Source organism: Lutjanus erythropterus, chromosome 8 (genome assembly GCF_056507025.1).
Source record: "Lutjanus erythropterus isolate fLutEry1 chromosome 8, fLutEry1.hap2, whole genome shotgun sequence".
NCBI lineage: Eukaryota > Metazoa > Chordata > Actinopteri > Lutjaniformes > Lutjanidae > Lutjanus > Lutjanus erythropterus.
In genome coordinates, this window is record NC_139324.1 from 32,945,659 (window position 1) to 32,969,967 (window position 24,309).

At 40.9% G+C, this 24,309-nt stretch overlaps 1 protein-coding gene across 1 annotated transcript in view; it reads left to right on the forward strand.

Annotated features, from left to right (window-relative positions):
* Positions 1-24,309, forward strand: part of erbb4b (erb-b2 receptor tyrosine kinase 4b) — a 459,675-nt gene that overhangs the window by 200,165 nt on the left and 235,201 nt on the right. The window contains exon 2 of the mRNA XM_084725337.1: positions 8,511-8,662. Within this exon, the coding sequence (XP_084581463.1) occupies positions 8,511-8,662 (152 nt within the window). The remainder of the gene's footprint in view (positions 1-8,510; positions 8,663-24,309) is intronic.

The following is a 24,309-nucleotide window of genomic DNA, read 5'->3' on the forward strand; positions in this document are numbered from 1 at the left end:
CATGTAATGCAATTCAACATAAGGATTTTATGTGAGGGAAATAAAAATGGTATTGCTTTTTGCATTTTGCTGTTGTCTGTGGCAGGTTTAGCTTTATAGCAGATTTTAAGGACAGCAGGAGACTGAGATCATAATTTAATCCTTCTATTGGAAACTAACTTTACTTTAAGGGATAGTCTGGATTATTTGAAGTGGGGTTGTATGAGGTACTTGGCAATAATCAGTGTATTAACTACGGTAGATGGCAGGTGGCATGCTGACAGTTTGGAGAAGCAGCAGGAGGTCTGGTGTAGGAAGCTAAGCAATGTGTTGCTGTGAACAGGATTGGCAGCAAAACATATTTTAGATGCTTAAAAATGGCTTATTAAAGGAAATAAATTTAAATGTAAGATAATATTTTCACTGCTTTACCTTGCCGTCAGACTAATACTAATAATAACAAGTGAATCATAATAACAATATAAGCTAAATATCATTCTCACCAACTCAGCCAGACCCCCTTGGCAACAACAATTAGTTTTGAATCCAAAGTAACCTTTTAAATAAATATTTAGTAAAAATACTGCTGAAGTAATCAAGTTAGTTTGTCTTACTGTGTTATATTTAAAACACCAAAGGCAAACAATAACACAAGTAAACTAACCATCAGAGGCAGAAACTCAAATGTTCTGCGAGGTAAAATGACTGATTTCACCAATGGAGAGCAATATTTGACTTATATAATGGTGGAAAAGTCTGTCTGATGGCAGGGTATAAATATTCTGAATATAGCACACACTTAAACTGATCTTTTTTTTAGGTTGCAAATATACATTTTGCTGCTGATTCTGTGCACAGCAGCACATTGCTATGGATAAGATAAGTACCTCACACAAACCCACTTCATATAATCCAAACTGTCCTTGTAACAAGTTGTTTTTGCTGTTCTTTTGGGGCAGAGGACCTCCAAAACACACAAACAAACACACAGAAATATTATCACCTCATAAAGTTGGTTAACAAGTGAGCAAATAACTCCTATATTCACATCCAGCAGGCATGATGCAACTTTAGCATTCATTTGGAGTTGTGTCTCTGGCCACCTGACAAATGCAAGATGGATATTTACTCTCACTCTATTTTTAGCTGTATTTTGGCATCTGCCAGCTCTTGTGGAATAATATCTAGGGCTCAACTTGCTAAATGTTTGACTTTCTTTGCCCACTGGTGGCTCGTCTTGTCTGTCTGCCGTGTGGTGCTGGGTAGGTAGCGTTCAGCCTGTTTGTCAGAGCTTGTTTACTGAGAGCAGCTGCAGGAAAAAAAAAAGGCTTCATGAGGACAGCATGACTTAACAGCACAGGAAATGTACTATTCACACCCATGGACCAATTATTAGTCACATAGTCACATAGTCTAATATATCAGATACATGCAATGTAGTCAGGTGCTGCTGCAGGCTATCCCACAAAGGCTCCGTGCACCAGCATGAATGCTAATTTATGGTAGACCATATGGAGACAGCGACAGCATTGTTGGTAGGTGACCAGAGCTCGGAGGGCAGCGAGAGGTTAGCTTCACTGGACTGTGCCGTCATCACGAACACTCATCTAGTTATTGTTTCTGATGCTTATTAAGCCGCTCAGCAGATGGACAATAATCTGGGCAATGATTACCATCAGAAGCAGTGGCTTGTAACTCATACTTAGCCAGCAAAGCTCATCTGGGGGACATTAGGGAACAAAGGACAGCTCCGAGCTCAGATGTGGCACTTTTTATTCGGTGAGCCTGACAGAAAATGCAGTATTTTTGTCCTGTGCCAGGCGTTGTTTGAGTGCAACTTCTACAAGGTCCTCCTGTTTATTCAAGGCACGTTAGGCAAGCTCAGCTATTGACAGTGTTTACTTATGGAAGTGACATTTGCAACTTTATTTAATTCAGTCAGTTACTGGCTATTGGGATGACCTTTCGCTGGCTTCCCTGGCAGGAGCCTATAAACCTCAGAGACTCGCCAGCTTTATAGGCATTCAATAATCGCGCAAGGCACTATTGATGAAGTTGTTGTGTGCACTACCTATGAAATGAATTGGCCAAGGAGCAGAAACCACAGCAGTGCAGAGCCTATGTAATCCTGATGAGGATATTTATGAAATTGAAATTGATGAAAATGCGGCTCAGGGGCTCCTCAGCGTCTTTGCAAACATTCAAACAAGTATTTGTTTTTTATGTAAAGAACTCGCTGTTTGCATTCCATCTATAGCTGACTGTGACACTGTGATTGTGTCAGAGGCAGTGATGGATGCATTGTCTGGTGGTTGTCTGCTGGAGACACATGGGGGCTGCATGGAAGCCATTTAAAACCAGCAACCAACCCATCTGTCCCTCAGAAAGTTTGTGAAAGATTTGTGAGAGAAAGATGGATAGATGGTGAACACAGAGAAAGAGGGTCTTTTCATTGTCACAGGAAATGGAGAGAAGTTTGGCTTCTCCACTCACACACAAGTAGACATCTATCTATATATATATTTCTGCCTGTCTATCTGTCCATTTGTCCGTCTTTTCTCAAAACATTAAGCTCAAATTTCTGAACAATTATTTTATTGTTCACAACGGATTTAGATTTTCTCATTCATTCAAGCAAATTGCATGTTTTGCATGCAAAAGTGTAATTACAGCTGTCTAGAATTTGCACAATAACCACTTGCACATGGCTCATGCTTAAAATTGAGGAGTCGATTCTCAGTGAAATTGTCAAACTCTTCACAGCTTCTAAACATCCTTTCATAGTTTGATCCATCACATGCAAAATGATCCATTCACTTCTGAAAATCTGTCAGACAGACGTGTTTTCCATAAATGTCTATGACATGTAATGTTTGTGATGTCTGCTGAACTGGCAAATGACCTTTTCCTGTTCACTGTATATGACTTCACATGAAAGAATTTTCTGTTCATATAACCATATTCTTTTTCTGTGTACTACAGTATTGTACCATATTGACTTTTCCCAGTAAACTGTAACTACTGTTGAAATCTGAATCTAAAAATCTCAGTGTGTTAGACAACAGCATTCAGCTTGACAAAACTGACATTCTCGTGTAGCACAATAAGCAGTTAGTGTCAACAAAAAAGTTGAACTGAATTTGTATAATAGCAATATTTCCAGGGTTGGCTGTCATGGTAAAAAAACAGCTAAACATTTTGAGCAAACAGCTTTTTATTTTAGTGAATTGACCAATTACTGACGATATAACGATTAATGAAATGTTTTGGATGAGTTACATCGTTTGCAAGCATGAAAAAGATTTGTAATAGTTATGACAACTGCACTTACAATTTAGAGAGGTATGTTTTGCAAAATGAGCCCAAACAATTGGGAAAAACTGTAAGAGTATTTATATAAAAATAACCGATCTTCTAGTTAACTTACGTAGGTCATATAGAAGCGTTATAAACTGAGACTATTTCATAACTTGGGAAATAAAAATTAAAAACAGAGAAGAAGATGAAAAGTACAGCATGAGGATGTGGAAAGAGAGTTCATAATTAATTATAAGCCGATATAGAATAACTCTATCTAGATCCATTATCACCTGCAAACCTTGGTTCCTGATAAATATGCAATTCTGCCTCATCCATACTTGAATATTTTTTTTGTCATTGTTTAAAAAATGAATAAGAGGATAAACAAGGATGCTCGCAAGCTAGCTGTCTATGTCAAGGCATTGCAGAGAAAAAAAAAACAGTAAATTCTCTCCTAGACCATAAAAATTGAGCCAGATAATGCATCTCGCCCCATCCGCTCATAATCTCCTCATTAATTACATATATTGGAAAATCCTGAATTATTATGATTCATTGCCTTAATCCATCACTTATGAGCAGAAATTCCCTGCAAACAAATTAAATCAATTTACTCTCACGGGCAAAAATACTATATATGTGGAACAGAGACATTGAATCTCATTGGCATTCTCTGCTTTAAGTGTGCCGCCGAGTAAAATCCATCACACAGATAAGATGGATTCTCTTTTATAGAACAGCCGTAAGTTTTAAACAATATGAAGATTCATCTGTTCTCGCAGTCTATTCCTGCATCATAGGCAGTATGTTAAACAGCCAACGACTCAGTGTCTTATGGCATGTCGTCCCGGGTGTAGGCAGGCCGCGGCAATATAAAGGGCAGAGACTGTGCTTTATAAAATCTTTACTGTGATATTCAGGCTCAGACGTAACATATTGAGCATGGAGAGAAATGGATTCGATCATGCAGTGAGAGGAGGGGGGAAATACGTCCTGAGGTCTATTATTTACAGCCTGCCCACACATGCAGACATATCACCAGTAGGAACACCAAGCTTTGCAGTAAACCTGAAACGGTTCACACCTCCTCTATACACGCTCCGCACAGCACAGATGGTTTTGCTGTGGTTCACTTGGCAGTCAGCACCATCTCAGGCTCATGCGGAGCTATAGGATTTCATAGTGTTTCATTAGAAATCACACATGGAAAAAAATAAATAAATAAATAAATAAATACAAAAAAGCCTATGGATTTCAAGAAGATCCAGAGAGGTTTCAAAAGTCGGCAGGTTTACTGAAGGCATGCTTGAGGAAGCAAATGGCTATGAAGGAGTAAATTTCACCACACATCACATGCCACAATGCCCCTTTCCTCTGATCTCGGCGCCCTGCCCCAAGGGTGCAATAACAGTTTATTACACCTATCCTCACTTTATGACCCCCCTACCCTTCGCCCGCTCCCCTCCAGCCCACACTAACTGTTATTGAAAACACCCCGGTCTGCCATATATCATTCCTGAGCAGCACGTTATGCTATGTGCAAGCTAGCTAATCACCGGCAGCTCGCGCAGGTATTGTCCAGGTCACATCAGAATAGTTCCACTTATCTAATATCTGCTTAGATGTGGAAGTGTTTAAGCACAGTCCCATCTGTCTTTACAGCCTGCCTTGCCTCGAGGCTGAATCCTCCTTTTCCCATATGTATTGGTGGTGTAATAGTGGAGAGTAAATAGGAAATAGAATTGAAAGATTTCGCCACTGCGTGCCTGTGTGGAGAAAAAAAAAAAAGGGTAAATGAGTTTGGCCTGGTTTATTGCTAGCCAAGAGGGTGGATTGCAAACGTTCAGGTTGACTTGAGGGGGCATATGGTATAAAAAGGAAAGTATAGTGTATAGTAGGGTGTGTAAAAGGATCTTGGATTAAAATGCAAAGCATCAGTAAAGATCTTTCAGTGTGGAGGTGTTCCAAGAGAGAGGTAACAGCTCATGGGTGACAGTGTGACAAGACTCAGGGAAGGACCTGCCACCCCTCTGTCACACTGATGGCGCCTCTGTCATCAGGAGCGTGCAGGTGGGAGAAACCACACTGCCATGGCAATACAAATGAAACTAAATCATAATGCTTCAAAAGAACAAATGCCAGCGTCCATATCCCTTTAGACCTCAGCAGAATTGTATAATGTTGCTGCAGTTCACTGAGAATCCTCGCCTACATGATCATGTTCCTACTCAGTCCAAAGAAACGGCTGTCTGTCTGTCTCAAAATCCAAAAGAAATTGACAATCACAAGTTGTTTGCATAAAAAAACAAAAAAACCCAACATGTTTTAGACAAATATAGTTCAAAAAGCACTGACAAAATAGCAAGTAGCACTGAAACTGCTGTAAATAGCTGTGATGAAATTAATCTCAGTCTGCGGCAAAATAACTCAATTTTAACAAATATGTGAACATTTCTGTCTGTTTGCTTCCTGAGTCAACATTCAGAATCTGACAACAACAGGTCCTTCACTGGATAACAGTCAAAATAAAGAGAAATGTCCCACACTTTATGCCACAGAGCTATGTCATCAGAACAAACAACAGTAATGTGGCAATAGGTAGTGTTTTTGACAACTTATATGAGAAAAAGTGTTGAATTTATATGTGAAAAGGTCCCAGTCAGTCATCCCTCTTCATTGCACTTCCACCTGGAAAACAGCGCCCATCAATAGGCAATAAGAGCCAAGTTATTCCCACTGTAATTATGAGCAAAAATGTTGCTGTAGGTCATGTTTTTGGGAACTTAAACGATAAAAATCATTGGAATATAAATGCTGAAGAGTTGCAACCCAACTAGCTATTCTTTGCCCCTGGAAACTAGTGTCCAGAGGTCCTGCAGTTTGCCAAAAGTAGAAAAAAAAACATAGATCCCAACATTGTGATTTATGCAGCTTTATTGCACCCCCTGTCTCGATGCATTTTTCCCTCGTGCACCTCACGCAACAGAAATAGGCTCATTTTGATCTTATTTTGACATCAATACACATTTAAATATGAGGTTGCTGCCCAGTGCCCCCCTTCACTGTACCCAGCAGCCGAGGAACAAGACGCACAAACTTCCTGACCTCTTTCTGCAGTGTTTCTTTGTGGACAAATTGTACATTTACTGCCACTAGACAGCTTCACCGCTAATCTTTAATCCCTCTGCTCTGATCGACAACACCTGTCTGCTCTGAGCGCAGCCACAGCTGCTCTCTTTTCCTTTTTCTCTTTTTGATTATCCACACCCACTGTGCACACACACAAACGCGGCCCTGTATATGCCACAATCATGCATTGTGTTGATGGAAAGACAGATTGGGAATATTTACGCATAATTAAAGGAAGAACTGCAGACTGCACAGAAAAGTTGACCTCCATTTTGCTGTGGGACACTTTGAAACACACAGACAATACAGAGCTTATATAGACAGTCACAGGGTGGCATGAACGCTGTCATCACACAGGCTTGATGCTGACATGATGCTGGCCTTCTAAACAAAGGGCTTCAGTTTCTACAACACAAAACTCAGGACTTTTTCTGTTTTAATACACTGTGAGTTTTGAAATGACAGGCACTGCAATAAAAACAGTGAAGGCACATAATGCTGTGAAGGTGAATTGTGATTTAAATTCAGATGGGCACACTAGAGGTAAAACAAACCTTCAACAAAATCTCTATATGGAACAACTGCAAAAGTTGCAGGAGGATGTCGGCTGCTTGTTGTTTTGTTTTGTACACAAAGCTGTCTGATTCCACATAGATTCAACCCACAGGTTGTGGGATTTATGTGTTTTTTTTCTCAGTCTGTGTGTATGTATTCATATCTGTGTATCAGTGTGGGGCTTTTCACGCTGGAGTGGGCAGCAACAGCTGATTGGGCAGATGGCTTGTGTCGTCACTGGGGTGGGGGGGTTCAAGGTGCGTGATGGGTGGAAGTAGGTCTGTTTAATTACTTGTCAAGTGAGCAGCGCAGCTAGCTGCTAAAGAGCTTTCATGTGATCCGTGTGTCCCGAGGGCCAATGTGAGGCAGGGCCGGGGTGCAGAGGGGTCCAGTGACTTCCTGGTCTTACATGACCAGGCCAGATGAGCAGGTGATGCAGTTTCAGTGTCCATGGACTCATGTTTACTCCACGTTCTCTCCGGATGATTTTTCTGCCACATGTCTGGCACACAAATACATGAAATTCCATTTCCATGATGTAGTTGCTTTCTCTAAACTTGTACAGTAAGGCAACATTTAGAATGCACATATTTTTGTCGGTAGTCTTTAAAAGGATAGTTCAGGTGATTTGAAAGTGGGTTGTATGAAGTACTTCTCAGTAGTCAGTGAATTAGCTGCAGTAGGTGGCGGTCAGCACACCCTCAGTTAGGAAAAGCAGAGTGTACGCTAAATTTGGAATATTTTTGCCACTTTACTTTGCTGCAATATAGCCTATTCTGATAAGAAACTTCCATTATGTAAGCCAAGTATCACTCTCCCCAAACCTCCACATTTGAAACCTGTATTTTTACCTTGCATGGTACAGGTGTGGCTGGCCTACCACTGCCTCGATCAGTTGGTTTGTTTGCATTATTGTGTGACTTTGGTGTCTTAAAAGCGTAATTTTGATTTGCAGAAATCACACAGTAACAGAAACAAATTCAGAGATCGAGGCAGCGGTAAAACTGCAGCTCCCATGTTCTGCAAGGTAATATGACTGATTTCGCCTTTGGAGTTTGGTTGGTTTGGAGAGAGTGATATTCGGCTCATATAACAGCAGTTTCCCATCAGAAAAGGATGTCTGACAGCAAGGTCAAGCTGTGAAAATGTTCTAAATATAGTGTACACTTAAACTGATATTGATTTTTTTTTAGGTGGACCTTTTTATAGCTGGCCAAAATACATTCTGTCGCTGACCCTGGACACATCAGTCCATTGCTTAGCCATCCTGGTACTCCTCTCTGCTTCTCCTAACTGGGCATGTGCCACCTGGTATCTAGTGTTGCTAATACACTGTTTATTGATAAGTAGGTCATACAAGCCCACTTAAAATAATCCAAACCATCCTTTTACAGACTACATTCAAATTTTATGAAGGTGAACAATACTCAGATGTTTATGGTTAAAGTTTAAGCTGATTTTGATTGTTTTCTAAATCAGGCCCAGCTATATCTAATAAAGCTGTATTAACAATGTCTTATTCCCCTGTCCCTGTCTCTTTTTTCTAGTATGTGCTGGTACAGAGAACAAGCTGAGCACGCTGTCGGACCTCGAGCAGCAGTACCGCACCCTGAGGAAATACTATGAGAACTGCGAAGTCGTAATGGGCAACCTTGAGATCACAAGCATCGACCGCAGTCGGGACCTCACCTTCCTCAGAGTAAGGACCGAATAATACCTTTTTCACACGTGAACTCAGACATGTGTCCTGAGAATCGGGTCAGGTGATCATCCGAATGTGCCCTTTCACACACATAAAGCACACAACCAGACTCGATCTCACGGGTTGGAAATAATCCATATTGTTCGTTTTTGATCTTTTACTAAAAAGAAGCATAAAATGATGGTCAATTACATTTCTGGGGTGTCTCTAGCTTCCATTACATAAGTATAACTATCCAAACATTAGCATCTCACATTGTTCATAAAAGTAAGTGTCTAAATCTAATTAAAAAGTTCAGACTGTGAACTTTGTCATCGCTGTCCTCTTATCTGACCTTGTTGCCCAGACAATGCCCCCCTGCTGCTGATCCCTTTCGACCAATCATCACTCAGATTAGCGCCTTCATAGCCAATGATAAGAGGCGAGGAAAGTTGTTCCAATCAGCGGCAATCAGAACTCTCTTCCTCAGTGTCTAACTGATTGTATGCTCGCACCATCTTGGTCTGAGGCGTAGAATAATCAGAATCCAAATAACTTGATCTGGCTAATCTCCCTTTGATGGAACACGATTCACAGATGGAGAAGGAAAAGTGTTCTGGCATCGGACATGAAATCCTACCTTTCGGAAAACGTTCAGATTTTTGTCAGCAATTTTTAATATAATCTTTTTCTGAAACAGAGCACATGAGGCAACTGATTCAGACTGTCTGAGAGAAGTACAGGTATGACACATGATATTTCTAGCACTATATTTAGCAACAGCTGAATATAGTAAGTGAATGAGACAAAGCTGAGGTGAATACTGATACTGAGGAGGTATACTCAACAAAAATATCAACACAACAATTGTGTTTTTCTCATATTTTTCATGAGCAAAAGATGTAAGACTTCTTCTGTTCATACAAAATGTTAATTCTCTCAAATTTTGTTTATGAATGTGGTAAAATCTGTATTAGTGAGTACTTCTTCTTTGCCAAGACAATCTGTTCAGCTGACAGGTGTGACGTGGAGATGCTGAATAAACAGAATGATTATGACACGTGTGCTTTGGACTGGTCACAGTAAAAGGCCAAGTCATGACTTTGCCCTCCTGCAAAAACGCCATAGTTGCTTGCCTTAAAAAATATTTTTTCAATATAGAACCGCACATTTTAGATTTTGGCATTTTATTGAGACCAAACCAAGGCACACCATGTCATAATCATGCAGTTTAATCAGTATCGTAGGGCTGCGTCCGAAATTCTGAACTAACACGCCCAAAGCCTTAGTATGAAACTGAAAGTACACAGGGTGCATACTATTTCCGGTGAAATATTACAGTATGCAAGCACTGGACACTGTGCTGGCAAATATATCCCACAGTGCAATGCAGTAGTGACAACAACAACATTACACACAAAGGCAGACAACAAGGCACCTCTGTGTAACGTCGGTAACATGTTAACTTAAATTTAAGAAAGGTTTCACTTTCATAGGAGTAATATATTTTTTGTTAATTCTCAGCTCATATTACCATGGTTACACGTCTCTAACCATCAAGCTTTCAGGAAGTGACGTTATACATGCAGAGCAGTGCATTCAAAAAGAATCATACTACTGTTTGTTTACACAAAAGTATGTTGAATGATACACATTTCGGATGCCGCATATGTCAGAGAGGAAATGCTCACGAAGACAGAATCTGAGAGAAATAAACCTTTTGATATTTTTTACTTCAAGTCATGAAAAACGTGAGCAAAAGCAAAAGTGTTGCGTTTATATTTTTGTTGAGTGAACATGTTGTTTGGGTGAAGGAGCCACTTACTTCCATTTTCGTTTGATGGACACATGCATACGCACACAAACATGGTGTCGGGTGGTGACAGCCCCCCAGCCCTTGAGGGGGCCAGAGCAGTAATGGTGTGGTAATGAGAGGTCAGAGGGAGGCAAGAGAAGTTACCGTAGTTAAATTTGAAGAGGCAAAAAAAAGAAAAAACACTGTTTTTTTGTTTTTTTTTGGTGAAATCAGCTGTTACTGTTGACCTTTGCTGGCCCTCCACTTCTCGAGAACATCACCCTAGACCATTTTGACTGCACCCTGTGCTGCTAACGCCATCCAACTCCAATTGATTCCAGTCTGTCTGGGGGGCTGGGGAGCTCCCCTGGTGTTACGCTAAAGTGCTGACTGCATTAATGGTCCAGTATTGCTGTGCGAATGAATCGGGCCAACGGAGGCTTTGCAGAGAAGGCAGTCCACCAACAAGGCATGCTGTGTTTTCATATTTTGCTCCTTACAGCGATGATTTGAAGTTAATATGGCCAAATGATTTGTTTACATCAGGTAAATGTAATGAGACAGCTCGTCTTCTCTTTTGTATTTACTTTGTATGGAGCGACAGATCAAGATTGATCAAAGCAGCGAAATAAACCAGAGTCATTAAGTGTTCTACATTGTGCAGAGCAGTACTGACAATACCCCCCATGACGCAAAACAAAAACAAGATGATATTAAGAAAGAGGGAGCGATGGATGGTAATGTGCTCCCATTAGACCCCTGCAGAGGTAATAGGCCCCACTGACTCAGATGAAAAAAGATGGAGGGGGGAGGGAAGAGACGCAGTTCAAAAACAAACTGTGATTGTTGTTTAACTACACAGAACCGATCTGTACTTTAATAGAACATTCACACTGAGTTCACTACCTGAGTATTTTGTTAGAAATCTGTAATATATAATCTGAACTAAATCATACAAAAACCATGATATGACATCAGAGAACATGTTAAGTTGAACGACTCGCTACTTTGACAACAATTCAGATTCAGACATCTTATTATCCCAAGTAGTAAACTTGACTTGCAGTTAGGGCACAGGAGAAATTGATAAAAATGTACAAACAACCAAAGTACAGGCAGACAAGAAGAACAGGAATTTCTCCTGTACTTATAATACACACAATTCAACAAAAACAATAAAAACACACAACACTCAGTCAGTAAAATGCCAATACCTGTGCAAATTTAGCAGGGTTATTGCACAAGCGACAAAGGAGTTTTTAGTCATATTGCATTTGGACCTACCCCAAATCTAGGGCCTGAGGGAAGGCTGACAAAGTCATGAAAACTGTGGTTTTTGGGGTCTGATGTGGACCTGGCTGTCAAGGAGATAAAACAACAAAATCGCACCAACACAAAACACACCTGCCACCGGTCACTACAACAGCAGCGCTTAGTAGCTCAGAAAACTCTACAGCCACGGTTTCCTCCTTTGAAATTTCTTTTCCGGGCTCGAAAAACTGTTTGTGCGCGGCCGATTATATTAATGCAGAATGTTTGCTGAATGAGGAAGAGCCTGTTTATGAGTCATAAGAAATAATTAATAATCTTGAAGAAGGAGTAGACGTGTGTAAGGGTTAAATTGAGCATTATGTTAATGGAGTCTGACAGGCACTCACTGAACTCAGACTCCTCAAACAGCTTCACAGCTGCTCAACTTATGTCATCATTGCTTGCCATTGTCAGTTTCTTGTGTTCCTGCAGCCTTCCTGAGATTCCTCACATCTGGGATGGAGGGGGAGGGGAGCGAAATAACTTCTCGTACATTAAATAGGATTTCAACCTATCACAGCTCACTGTTTGGACTGCTGTAATCATTTTTGCATGCACAATTGCTACATATTGCTCCTTGTTGTTGCTGCAAATTGTTCAGTGTCTCACGCGTACAAGCTAATATTACCTTCATTCTTTGCAGGTTGAGGTTAAAGATGCTTTTGACTACAATCCCCTCTTTACCTGCCTGCCTTCACATAACACCACCACTCATTTACAAAAGGGCTCCCTGTGGCGTCAACTTGCCAGGTTCCTCCACCTTTCCATGGCTGGCAATTAACATGGGCTAATTGAAGATGCTAATTAGGAACACAGGGTGCCAAACAGCAAGGGAGCAAGAGGGCAGGGTGCAGCGTGTATTTTTAGGGGCATATTATTATTATTATGATAAAACACATTAATAACGCGGATCCCCTGGGAGGGAAAAACTTCACCTTGAGGTAGAGAAGACGGGAAGAAGTGAAGAAGAAAGAACTATTGTGCAGCAGCTTACCATACCACCTGTCTCTGGGAGGTGATTGAAACTGATGCCTGTGCATTGGCTCCTTCTTTTCAAGATAGCCAAGAGATTGATGGCTGCCTCCCAAAGCCCCTCAAACAGCTTTAGCAGTAAATAGAGTCCATCTTCCAAACTGCCTCTACGACAGATGAATCAACGCTTGCACTGTGATTAATAACTGCATTTCAGCACTGAGGCTTTCTCCCCACTCTCATATATGCACGTTCAAACCACCAGCCTCACAGTGAGATTCAGTCAATGTTTAAATCCCTTCTAAATCTATATATCCTTTCAATATTTCTCTCATATCATAAGCAGAATGTACATTTGCGTACTGAGTGCATGTGCATAAAAAAAAAAACTGAAATCAGTGTACCCAGCTCAACGTACTTCACCGTGATGTGTCTTTTTTTGTGAATGGGACGCGCAGGAAAGCAAACGCACACTTTGGCGTCTCTCTTTTCCCTCATGTCACTTTCTCGCGTGCGCTCATAAACGGAATCTGTGATTATGAAATATTAATATTTCCCTCTCCTCCCTGCTCCCCAGTCTCAGTAGGAACTCGCAGCCACACAGCCAGATTGGATTGTTTGTCTTGCCATCGCAATCATTAGTAAACATGTAATTTTCCCCTCAATATTAATGTGGTGATCAGATTGCTTACCAGCCCAGCGCCAATTCACTGGCTCCCCACCTCTGTCCCTGTAGCTGCAAATAAATTATGGGATTATCATTTACAAATACTATAATTAATATTTCCGACAGGCCTTGTTTTATTAGTATAAGAAAAGAGTAGAGAAAAGAAGACACAGCTAAGGATCTGGACAGCAAACATCTTGAACTACAGACGATTAAAATGAGAACCATCTTCAGAACCTCCTTTTTCCCTTCCCTTCAACTTGTTCTTCCTTGCAACATATTGATCACTTGCTGTGTAATAATAATAATGATTATTATCATTATTATTATTATGAAATTATTAAAAAGTGTCTGAATCTGTATTTGGATAGAAGGCCAGTGTAGTAACCAAATGTACTTGGGCTGCCAGATCTGCTCGAGGTCCTGCATTTACAGATGGTGCTATAATCACAGTGCTACACACTATGATTGATTGTACGTCAGAAAGTGTACAGATGTCACGTGCAAACAAATTATGATTGGCTAAAAGTTGGAATGGAGCTGTGGTTTTGGCTTTGTTAAGAACGAGAAGATGTATTTTCAGTTATTTCCTCATTTTTTTCTTGTAATTTACAAAAGTAAAGCTTACAAGTGACAGAACTTGCTAAAATTTAACATAAGTTTTTTAAGCTTTGTGTTTTCAACATAATATCTGATAAACTAATCTAACCTAAAAGTAAAACTGTCCTTCTCAAAATTGTTTGCCCAGCCATTTCAAATTAATGTTACAGCTCTTAAATTACATACGGTTTGTGCCAGCATTCATACTGTCTGACATGCAGCCGCTCATGAAGTGTGGGTCGTCTAAAACCCCGAGCAGATCTGGCAGGCTGATCACTTCTGCCTGCACTAGAAGTGGGTGTGGTTTACTGTACGCTGGCTGTCACATTAAATCGGGCGAATGTTTTATTTTCCAACCAAGCATTCATTGGCTATGCAACTGTCGTGCCTTCAAAGCATCGAAATGATTTGATACTGTCATATAAAAAATTATGAAATATGTTTCTACATCCTCTTAGTGTACATTTAGCTAAAAAAAAGAGAGAGACAGATAAACTAAGTTTCATGAACTGTCTGAAGTCCACCACCTCCTCCCTGTTATTGAAAAAAAGGTATATAAAAATATCCTTTAGTTGAAGGGAATAATCTTGGTACAAATGTCAGTGATAAACTAAGGTAGATTCAGCCTTTTCTAACTGTGTCGAAGTGACTTTATCCCGATTAATAATGAGCAATATTCAGATAGAAGAAATAACTGTTTCCACTGCATTTTTTTGTGCTTTCTTGATTGACGTAATCAGAAAGCAATACAACGTCAGAAGCCAAACAACAAAACAAAATGAAAATAAAGTTCAGAAAGGAAGCCAGAAAGGCACTATAGCAGGACGCAGAATGTGCAAATAAATACAATATAATCTTTAATCTTTTTCTTTTTTTTACATCTTTAATGCAGTTCAACACAAGGTTCACAGCACAAGGTACAAAGAATATCTTTCAAATGTACCATTAGAATGATGCAACCTTAATCCTAACCACTAAAACAGTAAACTATTTATTTATACAAGGAGGTATGTCTCGCAAGGTTGCATTACACTGTATAAGCATTTGTATTGTATCTGGTCTCACTGAATGTTGCTTTTAAATGTGTTACAAAGGTAGAAGCTGCATACTTTCATCTTTACACATCTGTCTTTCTTTAATTTGGCTGATTTATACGTCTCGTGGCCTAACACCTGCTAAAGGGGGCATGCTGGAAATGAGGGTGGTGGTCTGTTAATGTGGCCCTTAATGACACTTGTGTGAAGTGTACTTGATCCTACACTTGTTTTTTTTAAAAAAAAAAATCTCTCAGCTGTCATAATGATGAGTACCAGATGGAAACCACTGCATGGGCACCAGTGAGCAGTGATAACAGAGGGTGACAAGAGATTAAAGATGTCTGGTTACTCGGCGCCCCAACAGCTCAGTTGGTGGAGCGTGGACCCCGTGTACCAAGGCTGTCGGTCCTCTGCAGTGACTGCTGGTTCTGGTGATTCCAACACGGAAAGCCCCCCACCCCCACCCTCTCTCCCCTATGTCCTGTCTACCTTCAGCAGTCCTGTCATAATAAAGGCACCAAAAAGCCCAATAAAAATTTAAGTTAGCAAAATATAACACTATTTTATGAGGTCAGAAGCAAAGGCACATGCAAACAAATTTGCTTGATTAAATGTCTTTCCTTTTTTGTGTGTTTATGGATAGTGCAAGATAAATAATTAACAAGACATATGAAAATATAGCACTGACCTCTGGTCAGGCTTTGGGGGCAAAGAAGCTTCTGGGTAGAGGCAGGACAGGTAGCTGGGTGTCATTTGTTTATCCAGAAATTTATGTTTTGGTTTTACTTGATTTTATTTATTACAAGTCTGTTACTTCTGTATAACGGACCGTTACTATGAATAACAGACCGCTGGATCCTGCATCAACCTGATGGGGTTTATTTCGCAGCATTGACCTCCATGCTGTCCTTGTGTCTTGGGAGGTTTCAGACCTGCTGCAGGTCTGATCCCCTCCAGGTCTCTTCAGTTGGGGTCGGGGAGCAACTTTTTTACGTGGTAGAGGAGCGCCCCTTTTTGACGCTGTCCCATAAGTGTTCACTTCCCGCAAACCCCCACGCAGCCCAATCAGTGGCCTCGGCCCCTTCTAACTCAGTATTTTTTTCTGTGGCAGGAGAGATTAGCATAGAAAGAGGAAATGCAGGCAGCAGAAGTGTTCCTCTCTGCACTTTCGGCCCTAGCTGTCTTCACGCAGCTTTACTTTACAGTGAACTGGCCAATTATGGGTTAATAGGGACTGAGGTGGGGGTGAGCAGCCTTTTTTGCTGAAGGGAATCATTTCCTCAAATAAGCATTTCAGGCCATGAGAAAGCTGCAGAGTGCAGCAGGTCTGACCTGAGCTGTTGTTCTATGCTGTAATGTAAATATTAACCTTTGAGGCCAAGATCAAATGTTTTGTTCCTCTGTGCAAACACACAACACACTGCGTAGTGTAGTGAGAGACAGAGCCAACACAGAAATATTATGCAGTCTCTCTTCACCTGTGGTTTTTTGTTTTTCTTTTTGTGTTTTCTGTTTGTTTGCTTTTGCTTCTTTTTGATTATTTAATATAGTTTTCTTGATTTTGAATGTTTTTCTCTGTTCTGTTTTTGTCTTTCTCTGTTTTCTGTGATTGCATATTTACAAAAGAATTGAGAGTCATGCAGAAAAAAGCCTATGCTGCAAGACAGATTTGTTATATAATTTTGATTTAAAAAATCATTAATTGAATATTATGTCATATAGTTAAAACTGAAGATTATATGAAAGAAGATGTTTTGATGAAGATTAGAGATAGAAAAAAGTTTCTGACACTGCTTGCTCTTGAAAGATGATTAAGAGCCTGATTCTTTCAGAGGATGGAGACACCGCAAGAGACGTCTTTTCCTCACTCCAGACACTGAATTTCAAAAGAAAAAAAAAAGTCTATGCTGGTTGATCAGCCCTAGAACTACAGGAAATAAACAGCAACAGTTTATGCTGCATCACTTTAAGTTTATGGCTCACATGCTAAAGCATAGGTTGGAGAGGCAGCCTGACCATCTGAGTCTGTGTGCAACAACCATCTGAAAACCCCGCTGTGGCATGACCAGCCGCTTCTTGTGCTGGCTGCATGTGTCTGTGTGTGTGTGTGAGCCTGTGCGTGTGTGTGGCAGGGTCATAAATTCATGACAAATCATCAGTCCATCTTTCTTCCCTCACCAGTTTTATTTTGATATACTTTACCTTTCAAACTGTAACTGAGCTCACAATGACAGACTGATTGCTGGTTCATAAATTGTGACTGAGTCAACCTAACAAATTAATGTTATGCCGCCTTCAGGTGCCTGTCGGAAATATATCAGGGTTCCAAGTTGCACTTGCTTGGACGATAAAAGAAAAGTAAAAGTCATGATTATGTGAGCAGCTAATTGTAAAGTTGGATGCATTTTTAAAAAAAATGCCACATACTGTAATAGATCAGCAACCACCTCATTGATTTAAGTCTTACTACTGTGCAAGTTATAGAATGTACAAAAAGGAAACTGAGTATTTAAACAGTAAATACTACTAATACTGCTGACATCTATTACACTACCAGTTGATAGGTCATATATATGAAGCTTACTGTAGTTCAGAATATAAGCTCAATATGTTTGTTTTTGCTCTCATCTGTCATGAGTTAAAGTAAAAGATCTAAGACTTCCTCTCTGCACACAAAAGATTTATTTCTCACAAATTTTATTCACAAAATAATCTATCCTGACAGGTGTGGCATACACGGATTCTGCTAAACAGCAGGATAATTGCACAGCTGTGCCTTGGACTGGTCACATTAAAAGGCTGCTTTAAAATGTGCAGTTTTAGCTTGAAAAAAAAAACATTTATTAGGTACTGAATTATGGATATTTCAGAAAGGGCACTGTAAAAATGAAAAGATTGAAAAAACAACATTTCAAAGCAATAGATTTTTTAATTTAGAGCCCAACTCAAAGCCTTAAGTTCTGAAAAAGTTTCGCCAACTTATAATGTTTTATTGAGATAGTTTACCTTTCTTCTTTAGATAAAGCTTGAATCTTTGAGTTTTAGAAATCCGTAAAAAAAAAAACTGTATTTCCAAAATTGTTGATTAAACTCATTCAAGTGCTTGTTGCCTTTGTTGGTTGGGTTGGTCAGTTTTAGGCATGAGAAATGATTGGTTAAAGTCAGGGCAGTGGTTCCCAAACGTGTAGAGCCGCTGCATGGAGGACGTGGATGACCAGTGGATAACTATAGATATATATCGATATTATCGTTTATGATTGATAATAATTCTGGGGTGGGGAAGCATGAAACTTTTTCGGCTTCTTAAGGGGAACCACTTGGTTAGGAAGTTTGGGAACCTCTAGGTTAGGGTAAGAATATCAGGGTAAGCCAATCAGATGCTGGGGTGCCAATCAGAGAGTCGGGTGGGTCGTACCCCCTCTTGGTTTCTGTAGCCGATGTAAAATAGCCACAGTTCAGTGCCATTTTTTTTTTTTTCCAGATAAAACTACATATTTTAGAGTGCTCTTTTATCTGTCTCAGTATCTCTATTTGCTTCACCTGTCAGGTGGATGGATTATCTCAGCAAAGGAGTCCTCACTTACACAGATTTTAGCAAATTTGTGAACACGATTTGAGAAAAAAATATTTAATTCAACAAAGCAAAAACAGAAGTGCTGATGTTTTCATTGAGTTGCCTTCACGTGCGATTTCCCACAGCCCTTGAAGGCAGCATCTATTCCTGCACTCCGTCCCCGTCGTCTGACATCTTTCTTCATACTTCTTCCTGACTGGCATATTTGTCCCTCAGGCACCATTGGTGCCCTCCCCAGCTTCCTAATTGTTGATGCACTGTTAGATGAGTGCAGATTACGTTGGCCCCCTGCTCCTCAGCAAACTCCTTCAATATTAATGAAGACTGATGAAGTGCTAGGGAGCCCCTGTCTTTCAGGCCCGACCTAGATTGGATTGACAATTGCAATTAGCGTCCCCTCAAGTTCATTTCCATCACTTTAATTTGACACGAAGAAGGACAGTGTGGGGTGGGAAGGGAGACCATCGAGAGACAGAAATCCTGAGGAGAAAGGTTAGGGAGGGAAAATGGGGTGAAAGAGTTTGACCAGGAACTAGTTTGAAAGCGGCGAGGAGGAGCACGATTTAGCGGACATGAAGGAAATTGAAGACTTTAGAAACCTTCTCTTCACAGATAACCCGAGGTGATTTTCTACAACTTACTTTTTACATTCCTTTCCTCTTACTTTTTTTCGTCATGTACTTTGGCAGCCAGAGAGACGCCTGAACTCAAGTCAAATCCATCTCTCGAGACTTTTAAGTCAGGTCTAGATTGTGTTTTCCATTGTTTGCTCTCCTTTTGCCCGTGAAGCTCAGTATATTTTTCTTTTCAGAGTTTGCCTAATAGTGGTATTTCAGAGACCCACGTTTCTTCTCACCTGCAACAGTCGGCAGATGGATTGCTTGTCAGTGAGGGTGTGAGAAAGAAACAGAGTGTGTGAGATACGGGGGACAGCAGCGCCTGAAAATTAATGATTCTCCATCCGTTTGCAGGGAAAAAGAACCAATGGATGATAGTCACAGGTTGATGATGCGCCATGTCTGTGTGTGTTTCCATACATGTATATTTATGTGTGCATGCCTGTATGTGTGAGACTGTGTGTGTGTTATTGTAACTGATAGGAAATGTGACATCAGAAAACTTTCCCGTTGCCATTTTGACATCCATTTTAAACCGACCCCTCCTCAAATTGACTGAGGCAATTGGTTGCATCTGTGCCGTGTATGTGTGTGTGTTTTTGTAATCATACGCAGGGTTAAAACGTCCTTGTTTGACTGACAGATACATTTTCTTGCTCCCCTTCCTGCTGTTGGTCAGCCTGCATCATTTTCCTCCCCTGTCTTTTTGAAATGATCTGGACTGATAGAGCAGTGGGATGAGAATAACAGAAATGGAGAGGTTAAACGTCTGTGCATTTGACAAAGAAAAAAAGAGAGAAAACTTTCCTCTAGTTGCCGCTACAGTATGTGCCATCCCTCAAATGAGCCAATATACACTTACCATTTGTATTGACCTGCAGCACCGTGGAGGGCAATAAGAGAAAATCAGCAAAATAGACACATATCTAACCTGGCAGCTGTGCTGACCTGTTTTGTAATGATACTTAGTGTAAAAAAGAAAATGTGCACTGGAACACAAAGGGCGAAAAACTGCTGCTTCACTACCCTCAATGTGCTGAAACTTTCAAGCTTACTCCACATTTTGCCACTATGGAAGCACATTGCATTCACTAAAGAACCAGAAGAGTGCAGATCTCTGCCAAAAAGAATATTTGGATATCATCCCTTTGCATTGACCTTTTGATTTTTTTTTTCTCAGCAACTATAACAGATTACAGTTAGATGTATTTTGTAAAATGTAAATTACTTGCAGCCCATACAAGCTGGCTAAGAGTTAGCAGTCAGTACAGGTCATATATAAGTTTTATGTAGGTTTCTCAAAGTTTATCAAAACTTGTGAATCACTGATGAGACACCATGACTACAAAAGGCTCTTGAGCATACAACCATAATTGTGCATCACAGATTATAGGCTCATGGGTCCAGCAGTATATAAAATGAGCTCCAGGTTCCTCTATTAAGCAACACTGAAAGATGGTGGTTCTCAAATGAATCAACTTTACCTCACCTCAGCAGGGCAGACTTGTTTTAGATACTCCAGATAGTTAAATTTTCATTCACAACGGACCTTAAGCAGCACAGTCTTCTAATACTTTATTTTTTAGGAATTTTTCTGTTTTCAGGGAGCTCCAACATTTTTTTCTGTTTACATGTATATCGTATTTATAATATTTCTTTATATTTCTTTTATTTGATATGTTCTCATCTCTACTTATCAAACACCAACACTTTATCATGCACCACAGTGTCACATACAGCCACTTAAGGTACTCCTTTAGTGTCTGTATGATGCACACTGGGCCGTCCATTCACTCCAATATTAGCTCATTTGTGGCGCTGTAAGACACTGTGAGAATCAAACCCGTTCTCATCCCAGCTCACCAACTACCAGTGCTGCGTTTTAATGCCCCTCTGTGTGTCATACTGATGCAAGAGGAACCCTTTAGTGGCTGCATGATACGTTTCTGCCTGAAAGCCTTTTATACACATGAAACAGTTGCAGTTTGGGTAGTTTGAGAAAGAAAAATGCTTGGGTAGGTTTGGGATATGATCATGTTTGGGGCTACAGTAAGTATGTTAAGTTACGCTACGCTACATTAGGCTACATCATGTCACATAGTGTCACTTAAGTGACTTGCAATATTTTAATAACATTTTGGTTTTACAAGGGACACAAACCCTGGTCTCCTGGGTCTCCATCCATTGTCCCTTTTGTGAAAAGCCTGGTGTGTCTGGGATTATGAGTCGGCACTTGGAAACAAAGAGTGGCTGCTGCAGACCTAAAAGCATTCTCATTCAGCTATATGGAGCTGAAGAATTCTACTTTACGATCTTTCATCAGCAACAGTGGCTTCCAGTCATTTAGTGATCATGTTCAGTAAGAGTGTGAAAACGTCGCCGTGCTCAGAAGATGCATTGGGGCGAGTTTAAAAAAAAAAAAAGAAGCCCCCTGCCTTTGGGTAAACATTGCAGTAGGCGCATGAGACTTTCTCACTACACTGGACTCATGCACGCGGGAACGCACACACACACACACACAAACACACACACACACACAGACACACACCAGAGGTGATAGCACTTATCGTAACAGAGCAGAGGCCAGACTGAATAGAGAGGCAGTGGAGAGGAGAAGCAGAACCGGGGCATGACAATAACCCACCCTGCTTCTCTGATGCCTTTCAAACTTCATATCTGACTCCCTCTGCCGCTCGCCAAAAAAAAAAAAAGGTGAACGATATAGACCAACTTCTCAGGAGGATCGAAATCAATTTCCACCCACTGCGACTTAGATGAAGGAGTCTTTTTCAGGAATCACCGGTGTTAAGGCTTAGATGGCCCGAGCACAATAGTTCCGCTGGAACCAGACTCCATCCTCCTCATTAACAGAACCCTATTGATAACAGCACTTATGGAAAACAGCCACCAGCACATTTAATCCTCCTTGGTTTTATTTAGACCCCCCCACCCAGAACACACACTTTTTATGCATTCAACCTCTGCTGGGGAGTCTGTGCATAATAATACGAGACCTTGTGGGTTTTGCTCACCTTGTCTGAGACTCTGTCATCTCTGTACCCAGTTGTCATTAGGGCCCGAGCACCGAAGGCGGTGCGAGGCCCTATTGAAACTGAAGGAATTATTCTTCTTCTTATTATTTATCTTTTTCCCCTAAGATCGCATTTTTGAGGGCCTAAACAGGCTCAAAAAGTCCCAGATTTTTGCACACTCATCAGGTCTTGCGAAAAATTCAATATTTTATGGTCGTTACAAAGGGGCGTGGCAAAATGGCTCAATGGCGCCCCCTAACAGTTTTCAAAATTGAAGCCCCCTGCTTTAACTTTGACCTAGGCGTACGAAATTTGGTACACATATGTATCATGCCGGGACAGACAAAAAAGCCTCTTGGAGCAACCCCCTAAACCCAACAGGAAGTCGGCCATTTTGAATTGTATTTTCAAAATAAGGTCATTTTTGGCCATTTTCACACGTCATACTTTAACGAACTCCTCCTACAGATTTCATCGAAATGACTTCAAAATCGGTTTGTGTGAGCTCCACAACTGTGTGATCAAAAGTTATTAAAAGATCTTCGTATCGTTGAAGGGCGCGGTCGCTGCGGAAGGGCGAATTTTGATATCTCGCAACACCCACATCAAAAACCACGAAATTGCTATAACTTTAGCATAAATGGTTCGATCTGCACCAAACTTGCTGTGATGGATAATAGTCCCGCCCTGAACACATCTATGTCACAATATTCTGTAATTGTCATAGCGCCCCCTGGTGGCGACAGGAAATGACATGTTTTACTCTTTGAGGTCCTGCTCCAAGCACGTTGACCATATCCAACTCAAATCTGGTCAAACCGTCTTTAACATGTTGATAATCGTGTATTATGAAAATCGTGCCATGATGTCACACTGTCTTTCCGTGACGGAGCGGCGAAGTTGATGTTTCGCCAAAAATGAAAAATTAGCATTAACTTCACTATACTTAGTCGAATCTGCCTGAAACTTGACATGTGCGTTAACGGTCCAGGCCTGAACATGTGATATGAGTTTCGTTAATGGGCGTGGCCAAATAGTTTGGCCACGCCCCTTAAACATCAGCCCCTGCGGCATGTTTCACCGACATGCACGAAACTTGGTACACATATGTATCACACCCAGACGCACAAAAAAGCCTCTTGGACCCATTGCCCAAACCCAACAGGAAGTCAGCCATTTTGAATTTTGCGTCCATTTTTGGCGTTTCTCACGTGTCGTATTTTAACGAACTCCTACTACAGGATTGATCAGAACGGGTTCAAAATCACTGTGTACCATCTAGACAACATTGTGATCAAAAGGTATTAAAGATTTACGCCCCCTTTGAAGGGTGTGGCCGTCAGGTGGCGGCGAAGTTTGATGTCTCGCCATGAAACACGAAATTGCCATAACTTGGGCGGACATGGTCCGATCCCCACCAAACTTCACAAGTGTCATAGAAGTCCTGGTCTGAACACATCCACGTGACAAGCAGGAGACATACTCACAGCGCCACCTAGCGGCGTCAGGAAGCGACGTCGAATTCCTTAAGGGGACGTCAAAAGGCCGTGACAATCACAGAGCCTCTTCGCCCGGGGCGAATCCTGCCACGAGGCCGCGGCCGCCGGCCCCCCCGAGTGGCGCGGGGGTGCGAGGGCCCGTAAAACGCTGCTTGCAGCTTTAATTTTATTATTCTTTCCACTTTTTTTTTCTTTTGTTCAAACTTTGTAAATCTTCTTTTGGCTGCGCTGGAGAAGCAAGCGTTTGCACTGCTGGGCTGGGGTGGAGGTCAGCTTACTCATTCACAGTCTCCATCCATATTTTTCGCAGCTGAGCAGGGACTGAATTTTGCAACTTTGTGACACTAATCGTGAATTTCTAACACTCAGAGTATACTCCTGCGAAAGCCACAGTGTGTGACAGTGTGTGCCAGTTCACCCATGCGGCATCAAGGTCACCATGTGATCAACACGGCTTTGACAGAAATACTGAAGTAATATTCCACCCAGAAATCTCTCTTTTATTACATTTGCAGTGCTGACAAACACGACTGTGTTATATTGAGAGGTGTTTTCTAATAT